The sequence below is a fragment of the Aquarana catesbeiana genome, linkage group LG12, assembly GCF_042186555.1.
Source record: "Aquarana catesbeiana isolate 2022-GZ linkage group LG12, ASM4218655v1, whole genome shotgun sequence".
Lineage (NCBI taxonomy): Eukaryota > Metazoa > Chordata > Amphibia > Anura > Ranidae > Aquarana > Aquarana catesbeiana.
The window spans coordinates 76,051,701-76,063,360 of record NC_133335.1 but is presented as its reverse complement, the minus strand read 5'-3'; the positions used below and the strand labels follow the sequence as shown (position 1 = coordinate 76,063,360).

Below are 11,660 nucleotides of genomic sequence, written 5' to 3'. Positions count from 1 at the left end.
CGGAGATCGCGGCACGCGCGCGGGCAGGTTCAAAGCAACGTATATATACGTTGCTTTGCCTGCCCATGCCATTCAGCTGAAGTAAATATGCGTGAGGCAGTCGGCAAGTGGTTAAAATAACGTTATAAAATTGGCAGTAGCTTTGCAGTGTCTTTCAACATTTTTTCATAAGCGTTTATTAGTGTTGTTCTGCGTTAGTGTTTTTTAGCCTTTTTTTTTTTTTTAATGGATCAAAAACATTAAAAAAACACTGGCGAGCCACGTTTTTGAGCGTTTGGAGTTTTTTGTGGTCAGAAAAACAACTCCTGAACGCAATTTTTTGGCGTTCAGAAAATAGCCCATAAACTCCACTGCTGATAAACGTCCAAAAACGTCCATGTGTGCACAGACACATAGGATAACATGGAGGGGAGTTTATGAGCTGTTAAAAAAAACAAAAAAACCCAAACTCCCAAAAACGGCCGTTTATGAGCTTCAGTGTGCATGGAGCCTAAAAAAGTGCAGAAAAAAATAAATAAAACCCCCATTTCTGTTCCAGAAAGTGGTGCTTCCAGCTTCATGATGTATTGGAGTCGCCTTGTCACCAGAAATGTTTCAAATTAGGTGCGCGTTCTCGTGATGCTGTGTGCGCGGTCGTGAATGGCTCCTGCGCATAAATATGGTTCTCTACCGCCACTTAGTGGTGATTGATAGTACTGCACCGCCATCTTTCTTCCATGTACGTCACGCCCCCCCTCCGTTCTCTTGCGTTTGGGATGGTGTCGTTTGTGGGCGGGTTCTGGTGTGATGCACAGCAAGCTGTGATTGGTGGAGAGCGGAGTGTCCGGTACACGTGTCCTAAGAGTCACCGGAGCCGGGATGCAGGTATGACTGAGAGGAGGGGGGTGAGCCGTGTAATGAGGTGGACGGGAAGTGCTGAACATACCGGAGTTGTGACTTCCAATTCGGAGTGTGTAGGCCGCAGTATTTGTGCCCCTGCAGCTGTCATGGAACTACAAGAGCCTGCATGTCCTGTCAGGGGTAGAGAGCAGTCCGTGTCTTCTTCTGAGAGAACACCTGAGGCCTAGGAGGGCAACCAATCACACAAAGTGCTTCTACTGGAGCTCCCCCTCCAACTATGGTGACCAGTCACTTGTGGACTTACTATTGTGTTCTTAGGAGCTGCAGAACCTTCCTGTCCTGGGGTGACACCACTGAGTCTGCGCAGTGTCAGGATTACCCACACCACATCCCTATGTGCACCTTAGCACCCCAGCTGTGGTGAAACTACAACTCCCATCATGCCTCTGGCTCAGAGACTCATGCTTGTGGCTGGCTTGGTCTTGTGGTGCCTCCTGGGACTTGTAGTTCTGCAACAGCTGGAATGCCATGGCTGCCTGATCCTAGATGTCTGGTGCAGGTCAGATCATTAACCCGCTTGCCGACCGCCCCCAAGTAGGAGTGTGGTGGCAGTATGGGACGCTCACAAAGCATGAATGCACATGAGACATACAGTCTTCCGGTATGCGTCCCATACCTTTGCTTTGCGACAGTGTTCTGTCCATATTGAACGCTCTAAATGGCGCATGCATAGCGATATTTAACCACTTCCGCCCCAGAAGGTTTATTCCCCCCCCACATTCCTGACCAGGCCATTTTTTGTGATACAGCACTGTGTTACTTTAACTGTCAATTGCGTGGTCGTGTCACGCTGTACCCAAATAAAACGTATGTCCCTTTTCCCCCCACTGTTAGAAACTATGAAATCAGGCCGAGACAGAAGTACAGTTAAATCACACTTGTTTAATAATAAAAGTAAAAAGAACAAACGTAGTCAAAACATAGCCAAAGTTCAGTAAGCGGAACAGATAGTCAGCCAAGCCAGAAGTCAGGGATCAATGTAGTGGAACAGCAAGCAGGATCTGGAGCCAGAAGGGATGTCAGCAAAGCAAGTCTTGAACAGGATCGCAGGAGTTTCTGTGATGTTGACTAAGGATGGGCTCAGGCGTGTTCGCAAGCTGCACGTGCAGAGCCCGCCAGGAAGTCCGCACTGCACAGCGCTAATCACAAGGAGTGAGACATTGTCTCGATGTGCGGCTGCAGAGATCGGGAAATGTCTCTCTGCCTGCGATTAGCGCACTTCCTGGCGGGCTCGGCACGTGCAGCTTGCGAACACGCCTGAGCCCATCCTTAATGTTGACCAAGGCGAAGGCAGAGATCCTCTGGACTGGACGGCTTAAGTAGGCAGGACTGACGAGCAGGATATCATCAACAGCTGAGTAACTGTGGAGAGATAGGAGCTGACAGCTGAGTGGCCAGCTCAGAGAAGGAAGGGCTGAGCCCAGCCCGGACACCCAATTACAGCTTTCTTTTGGTGGTATTTGATCACCTCCTGCAGTTTTTTTTTTTTTTTTTTTTTTGCGCCATAAACAAAACGGCAGCAATTTTTAATAAGAAACAAAAAACAAAAAAAAACCCAATATTTTTTACTTTCTGATATAAAACACATCTAATAAAAAATGTAAAAAATCTAATTTCTTCATCAGTTTAGGCCAATATGTATTCTGCTACATATTTTTGGTAAAAAAAAATCCCAACAAGTGTTTATTGATTGGTTTGCAGAAAAGTTATAGAGCCTACAAAATAGGGGATAGATTTATAGCGTTTTTATGATTTTTTTTTTTTTTACTAGTAATGGCGGTGATCAGTGATTTTTAGCATCAGCCAAATTGGACAATAAAGCCTCGTACACACGATCGGATTTTCCACAGACAAAACGTCAGACTTTTGTCCGAAGGGCGTTGGCCAGGGACTTGTCTTGCATACAAACTGCACACAATTGTCGGCCAACAAACACGAACGTAGTGTCGTACTACGAGGCTTTTCAGCTCTTTAGCGCCACCCTTTGGGCAATTTCTGCTAATGTTGTGTTTGGTGAGCATTGATTCCGAGCATGCATGTTTGTACTTTGGACTTTTGTCCGACGGACTTGTGTGCACACGATCGGAAAATCTGACAACAAACATTTGTCTGCGGAAAATCCAACAACAATTGTCCGATGGAGCATACAAACGGTCGGATTTTAGGCCAACAGTCTGTCAACACACAATTTCCGTCAGAAAATCCGATCGTGTGTACGAGGCTTTAGTGACACTTTTTGGGTAATTTCCAATCACGGGGTGCGGCGCACGTGCGTCCCCCCCAACGCCGCGTGCACAGAATCTCATACAGGTACGTGATTTTGGGCAGCCAGGCCATCTTGCTGCAGAATATGTACAGTGGGTGGTCTGGGAGCGAATAAAGAAAAGCTGCTGCTCAAGCGGCTCATATTGACAAAGCAGCAGCTTTTCTTTGAATGCGCATGCACTATTCCAGAACGAGCGTTTCATATGGACAGAACACCTGTTGAAAGTGAGTATAACAGCGAACAAAAGTGGAACTCCTCCTGGAAGATTGAGCATGCGCAGTATGTAAGCATCCCATACCTACAGAGCATCCCATATTTACATAACACCGGCTGTCCTGTGCCTGTGTTCTATCGATGTGTGCCCTCCGTCTAAAAGTGCCCACGCATGCGCAGGACAGAGCCGCACTCTAGCTGATTTGGCGATCAGCTGGAGTGGCGTGACCATGGCGCATGCGCACATCAGAGGAGGCATTTTTCGACGGGTGAGAGAATGTCACGGACACTATTAAAAGCTATTCACAGAGCGGAGGGACACCGTAGTTCTCATATTGTGCCTCGCTGTTGCGGGGTTTCAGTCTGCTCAAGGTTGCCTTTTGTCAGTGTTGCACGGCGGCCCCCCCATCCCCCCCATCCCTGGCTATACCTGCAAAAGAAGCCAGCATGAAGTCATCTGTCAGGACTTTATTTTTTGACCAAAGTTCCATTGTAAATGCATACATCATACAAAAAGTACATACAGTATCTCACAAAAGTGAGTACACCTCTCACATTTTTGTAAATATTTTATTATATCTTTTCATGTGACAACACTGAAGAAATGACACTTTGCTACAATGTAAAATAGTGAGTGTACAGCTTGTATAACAGTATAAATTTGCTGTGCCCTCAAAATAACTCAACACACAGCCATTAATGTCTAAACCACTGGCAACAAAAGTGAGTACACCCCTAACATTTTTGTAAATATTTTATTATATCTTTTCATGCAACAACATTGAAGAAATTGCACTTTGCTACAATGTAAAGTAGTGAGTGTACAGCTTGTATAACAGTGTAAATTTGCTGTTCCCTCAAAATAACTCAACAAACAGCCATTAATGTCTAAACTGCTGGCAACAAAAGTCAGTACACCCCTAAGTGAAAATGTCCAAATTGGGCTCAAAGTGTCAATATTTTGTGTGGCCACCATTTTCCAGCACTGCCTTAACCCTCTTGGGCATGGAGTTCACCAGAGATGACGACATCACGGGGCTGGTGGATGTTGGAGACCTTGCGCTCCTCCACCTTCCGTTTGTGGATGTCCCACAGATGCTCAATAGGGTTTAGGTTCTGGAGACATGCTTGGCCAGTCCATCACCTTTACCCTCAGCTTCTTTAGCAAGGCAGTGGTCATCTTGGAGGTGTGTTTGGGGTCTTTATGTTGGAATACTGTCCTGTGGCCCAGTCTCCGAAAGGAGGGGATCATGCTCTGCTTCAGTATGTCACAGTACATGTTGGCATTCATGGTTCCCTCAATGAACTGTAGCTCCCCAGTGCTGGCAGCACTCATGCAGACCTAGAACATGACACTCCCACCACCTCGCTTGACTGTAGGCAAGACACACTTGTCTTTGTACTGCTCACCTGGTTGTCGCCACACATGCTTGACACCATCTGAACCAAATAAGTTTATCCTGGTATCATCAGACCACAGGGCATAGTTCCAGTAATCCATGTCCTTAGTCTGCTTGTCTTCAGCAAACTGTTTGCAGTCTTTCTTGTGCATCATCTTTAGAAGAGGCTTCCTTCTGGGATGACAGCCATGCAGACCAATTTGATGCAGTGTGCGGCGTATGGTCTGAGCACTGACAGGCTGACCCCCCCCCCCACCCCTTCAACCTCTGCAGCAATGCTGGCAGCACTCATACGTCTATTTCCTAAATACCTGTCCTGTTAAACTGCTGTATGGTATTGGCCACCGTGCTGCAGCTCAGTTTCAGGTTCTTGGCAATCTTCTTATAGCCTAGGCCATCTTTATGTGAATATAAACAAGGCCTGGGGAATGCCCAGGAAAAAATTCCAAGCCTACTTACCACCAGCTCGCAGACAACCAAATTAACCTGTCTAACAGTATGCGTTAAAAACAGGGGTTTAGTCCGCACGCATTTGCAAACGCATGCGTAAGCCACAGAGCCTCGTCACGGCACCCTGATATCTGTGGTCCTAACACTAAAGTATGAGTGTCCCCACAGTGGAGGCACATGCATTTATGTGAAGCAACAATTCTTTTTTTTTCAGATCCTCAGAGAATTTTTTGCCATGAGGTGCCATGTTGAGCTTCCAGTGACCAGTATGAGAGAGTGAGAGCGATAACACCAAATTTAACACACGTGCTCCCCATTCACACCTTGTTGCCAGTGGTTTAGACATTATGGCTGTGTGTTGAGTTATTTTGAGGGACAGCAAATTTACACTGTTATACAAGCTGTACACTCACTACTTTACATTGTAGCAAAGTGTCATTTCTTCAGTGTTGTCACATGAAAAGATATAATAAAATATTTACAAAAATGTGAGGGGTGTACTCACTTTTGTGAGATACTGTATGTAATGCCTGAGAGGACTGTTAGAAACTACAACCCTAATAGAGTAAATGAGGGCCGGAGAGTGTGGACATGAGGCATGGTTGGCTGAGGATATTCTACAGAAGGCAATATGAAACTGGGAACATGTTACATGAGGCTAGTAGAGATCGGTGCTATTACCCTAATCAATGTTCCAGCCATAGACTGCTGTGGTCCGAGGGCTGCATATCATATACCAAAGGGCCTCAGGTTGGGCACCAGGGGTCTAAGGGCTCGTTCATGCCTTTGGCCAGAAAGGCAGTAAAAACAGGTGGTTGAGCAGTAGGTTTAACAGCCCCCAAGTGAAGAGAGAGTATCACCGCTCCTGGTGGGTCAGATCAAAGTAAAATGCATCCCCTTCAGTCTAGAAGTCGCGTAAGCTTTGTTCCACTTTGCTGTGACCTGTATTTTGGATGACACTTTATTGAATAAAGGCAATTATCTTTGGAGTGCGGCTGTCCAGGATTTCTTTGATGTTTAACAGCCCCAAACTGCCCCACCCCTATAACCTACCACAGTACCTGTAGGGGGGGTGTACTAATGCCACAGCACAAATGATACCCGCTGTCACAATCTGTATGTAGTACTGCAGTTGAATGTGACCCTTTCAAGCCAATGGAGCCATACTGCAACTGCATGCAACGCAGACGGTGGCAGCACAGCGGTGCATGCTTTTCAGGGCTACAACAGGCAGTGAGGAGGTGAGCTAACGCCTCCTGGCTACCTGTCAACAGCCGTCTGAAAAGTGAACTACTGACAATGTAAATAAACTTTAACCACTTGCCGTCTGCGCACTGTACATTTACTGCGACAGTGCGGGCCGGCTGTGCAGAATTACGATTCTGCATTTCCGGGTAGGGGATGGCCCATCCGTGCTGTGATTCGTCACAGCACATGCCAATCACCAGATCCGGGCCATTGATCGCCTCTGAGCTTCACCAAACACAACTCTGTGAATGTAAACAACACAGAGCTGTGTTCAGTGACAGGATCTCGTTTTACTAGATCCACAGTAAAAGCAGCACACGGTATACACACACACTTGTCAGGCACACATTTAACTCCTTGATTGCCCTAGATGTTAACCCCTTCCTGCCCAGTGTCATTAGTACAGTGATATGTGACAAATTATTAGCGCTGATCGCTGTAATAATGGCACCGGTGATGTCAGTGGCAGTCAGTTCCCAAAAAAGTGTCAGTTAGTTTTAGATTGCTCGCCATCCCGCTATAAGTCGCTGCTTGCCACCATTACTAGTATAAAATAAACTAGAAAAGGTACAATTTCTGGGGAAATTGTGAAAGTGTTCTTGCCTCTACAACTGGAGTGGGCGGAGTAACTGTGAAAAGTGTTAAAAAGCTTAATATTTTAAAAAGTATAAATAGTAGTAAAAAAGTTCCATCATTCGCTGAAAGAGCTGAACATTTTTTTCAAAAGTAATTTTTTTTTTCAAAAATGAATTTTTTTTAATCAAAAATGATTTTTTTTTTCAAAAGTAATTTTTTTTTTCAAAGGTAATTTTTTTTTTTTCAAAAATGAATTTTTTTATTTCAAAAATAATTTTTTTTTTTCAAAAATATTTTTTTTTTTCAAATATATTTTTTTTTCAAAAATAATTTTTTTTTTAAAAGAAATTTTTTTTTCAAAAATATTTTTTTTTTTTCAAAAATTTTTTTTTTTTTACATGGGGCGGTCATAATGTTTTGGCTGATCATGGGGTGGTCATAATGTTTTGGCTGATCATGGGGTGGTCATAATGTTTTGGCTGATCATGGGGTTGTCAGCTTTTGTCACTTCCCACTCTAGTTTTGAACATTTCGCCATTCATTCCTATGGGACCAATTTCGCCGCAAAAACGTCATTTCGTGGACCATTCGGCAAAACATTCCACAAAGTAATAACACACCAATCGGGAACAATCCGCTCGTTTCGGTATATTATTTGTCTCTGTAGTGTGAAAACTGTGGGAGGAGTCTACAAGCATTATCAAGTCTAGCAGATGAAGTCACATGCATTTGGGGTGTCTCAGCATCTTGTGTTTACAACCACTGTTTCCTAGCAACGCTCATGCCCTGTTTATGCTTCCCAAATACTGCTTCATCAAAACTGCCCCATCAGAATTACCCCATCAAAACTGCCCCATCATATTCCTCTATTATAAATCAGTACATGGTGTGTCTGTCCCCTCCCCCGGGCTCTGTAATCAGCTGAGATGCTCCAGCCACCTTCCCCCCCTGTGTATAACAGAAGCTTTGGTAACCATGGCAACAAAACAAACACTAACAGTACACTCTGATTAATGGCTAAAATTTCCTGAAATGACCTCTAAACAAATGGCCGTATTTTAAAAACTATACATCCTACAGCGAAGATCTTTATATTGTGAGAATCACAAGACCCAGACCTAGATTTTGATGTATAGTATGTCTCAGAAATATTAAAAATGAAGGCACAGTCGCAGTTTAGAAATTGCCCTTCAAATTTGGAGGGGGCTAGAGTGTAGTTTCAATGAATGTCAATGGACGGCGTGAGTTGCAAACAAATGGTCATATTGTGAAAACTATCAGGACTATGGCTTAGCCGTGGACATGTTTAGTGGCAGCAGGGATAGCTGAACGTTTTGATATAAGATTTGTGTAGGTGGGCTTGAAAATGAGGGAGTGGCGGCAGTTTAGAAATCATGTTCTGATTTTCCAGCTTTTGTCATCTCCCACTCTAGTTTCCCCATTCATTCCTATGGGACCAATTTCGCCGCAAAAACGACGATATTTCGTGAACCATTCGGCGAAACGTTCCACAAAGTAATAGCACACCATTCGGGAACAATCCGCACGTTTCGGTATATTACTTGTCTATGTAGTGTAAAAACTGTGGGAGGAGTTAGGGTGGTAAATTTGGCTATAATAATAAGAACTAGAAAAGGTACAATTTCTGGGGAAATTGTGAAAGTGTTCTTGCCTCTACAACTGGAGTGGGCGGAGTAACTGGGTGGGGTGGAGTGGCTTGAGTAACTGTGAAAAGTGTTAAAAAGCTTAATATTTTAAAAAGTATAAATAGTAGTAAAAAAGTTCCATCATTCACTGAAAGAGCTGAACATTTTTTTCAAAAGTAATTTTTTTTTTCAAAAATGAATTTTTTTTCTTCAAAAATGATTTTTTTTTTCAAAAGTAATTTTTTTTTTCAAAGGTAATTTTTTTTTTCAAAAATGAATTTTTTTTATTTCAAAAATAATTTTTTTTTCGAAATTATTATTTTTTTTAAAGTAATTTTTTTTTCAAAAATAATTTTTTTTTTTCAAAAATATTTTTTTTTTTAAAAAATTTTTTTTTCAAAAATATTTTTTTTTTAAAAGAAATTTTTTTTTCAAAAATATTTTTTTTTTTCAAAAATAATTTTTTTTTTTCAAAAATTATTTTTTTACTTTTTTCAAAATTTTTTTTTTTTTTTCAAAAATATTTTTTTTTTTTACATGGGGCGGTCATAATGTTTTGGCTGATCATGGGGTGGTCATAATGTTTTGGCTGATCATGGGGTTGTCAGCTTTTGTCACTTCCCACTCTAGTTTTGAACATTTCGCCATTCATTCCTATGGGACCAATTTCGCCGCAAAAACGTCATTTCGTGGACCATTCGGCAAAACATTCCACAAAGTAATAGCACACCAATCGGGAACAATCCGCACGTTTCGGTATATTACTTGTCTCTGTAGTGTGAAAACTGTGGGAGGAGTCTACAAGCATTATCAAGTCTAGCAGATGAAGTCACATGCATTTGGAGTGTCTCAGCATCTTGTGTTTACAACCACTGTTTCCTAGCAATGCTCATGCCCTGTTTATGCTTCCCAAATACTGCTTCATCAAAACTGCCCCATCAGAATTACCCCATCAAAACTGCCCCATCATATTCCTCTATTATAAATCAGTACATGGTGTGTCTGTCCCCTCCCCCGGGCTCTGTAATCAGAGCTGAGATGCTCCAGCCACCTTCCCCCCTGTGTATAACAGAAGCTTTGGTAACCATGGCAACAAAACAAACACTAACAGTACACTCTGATTAATGGCTAAAATTTCCTGAAATGACCTCTAAACAAATGGCCGTATTTTAAAAACTATACATCCTACAGCGAAGATCTTTATATTGTGAGAATCACAAGACCCAGACCTAGATTTTGATGTATAGTATGTCTCTGAAATATTAAAAATGAAGGCACAGTCGCAGTTTAGAAATTGCCCTTCAAATTTGAAGGGGCTAGAGTGTAGTTTCAATGAATGTCAATGGACGGCGTGAGTTGCAAACAAATGGTCATATTGTGAAAACTATCAGGACTATGGCTTAGCCGTGGACATGTTTAGTGGCAGCAGGGATAGCTGAACGTTTTGATATAAGATTTGTGTAGGTGGGCTTGAAAATGAGGGAGTGGCGGCAGTTTAGAAATCATGTTCTGATTTTCCAGCTTTTGTCATCTCCCACTCTAGTTTCCTCATTCATTCCTATGGGACCAATTTCGCCGCAAAAACGACGATATTTTGTGGACCATTCGGCGAAACGTTCCACAAAGTAATAGCACACCATTCGGGAACAATCCGCACGTTTCGGTATATTACTTGTCTATGTAGTGTAAAAACTGTGGGAGGAGTTAGGGTGGTAAATTTGGCTATAATAATAAGAATAATATATATGTGAGATAACAGTAAGTGGTCTTGCTATGCAAGAACACTTAATAAATAAAAATTCCAGTATATATCCCATAGTTTGTAGACGGTATAACTTTCACACAAACCAATCAATACACACTTATTGGGATTTTTTACCAAAGAAATATAGCGGAATACACTCTGGCCAAAATTTTATTAAGAGATTAGATTTTTTTTAAATTTTCTTATTGTTTTATAGCAGAAAGTAAAAAAATATTTTTTTTTATTTTTTTTTTTTTCAAAATTGTGGGTGTTTTTTTGTTTATATAATAAAAAATATAAACAAAAAAAGACCCACAATTTTTGGGAAAAAACACAAAACGATATTTTTTTTACTTTCTGCTATAAAACAATAAGAAAATTTAAAAAAATCAAACCTCTTAATAAATTTTGGCCAAATCCCACCAAAAGACAGCTCTATTTGTGTGAAATAAAGGACATCAATTTTGTTTGGGTACAGTGTTGCATGTTCATGCGATGGTCAGTTAAAGTTGTGCAGTGCCGTATAGCAAAAAATGGCCTGGTCATGAAGGGGGGGGGGTAAATCTTCCAGAGCTTAAGTGGTTAAAGTGGTTGTAAACCTCAGGCATGAAATATGAACAAAGCTTATCCCTCCTATATTGTTTACTTGTCTCAATCCAGAGCACTGTGTCATTTCTGACAGCTGCTATCAGCATGAATCACTTCTAACAAATTTTCCTGACACAAAGAAAAAATGGTGACAGGGGAGGGATCTCCAGCTGATTGACAGCCTCAGCTCTGTTCCTGTGTGCTGTGTGAAAGGGGGGGTGTCCATACACCGCTCCTAAAGCGCCCCTCCCTATTGAAATCAATAGGCAGCGACGGCAAAGCGTTTTGCGGGCAATTTTAACCCTCTTTCGGCCGCTAGCAGGGGTTAAAAGCCCTGCCGCCTCAGTGTGAAAGTTCCCCTTAGACAAGCTTTATAATTTCTGCACTTTGAACAGATGTAGAGAAGAGAGGATGGCAGATTAACAGGTACAACTTATGTAGGAGGATTAGTTTAATCTCTGTGTATCAGTTGAGGATAATCCCTTCAATGGATATTTGGAGGGATTTACAACTACTTTAAATTGATTGGAAAGGCAGAAGGGTTTTTTTTTTTTTTTTTTATCTTAATGCATTCTATTAAGGTAAAAAGCATTCTGTGTGCATCAGCCCCCCTATTACTTTCCTGAGGT

The 11,660-nt window shown here is 42.0% G+C and overlaps 1 protein-coding gene across 1 annotated transcript in view; it reads left to right on the top strand.

The window, feature by feature from the left end:
- The first annotated feature begins 724 nt into the window (after positions 1-724).
- The window catches only part of CDK5RAP3 (CDK5 regulatory subunit associated protein 3), a 74,097-nt gene continuing 63,161 nt past the window's right edge, over positions 725-11,660 (top strand). The window contains exon 1 of the mRNA XM_073608073.1: positions 725-864. Within this exon, the coding sequence (XP_073464174.1) occupies positions 859-864 (6 nt within the window). The 5' untranslated portion in view covers positions 725-858. The remainder of the gene's footprint in view (positions 865-11,660) is intronic.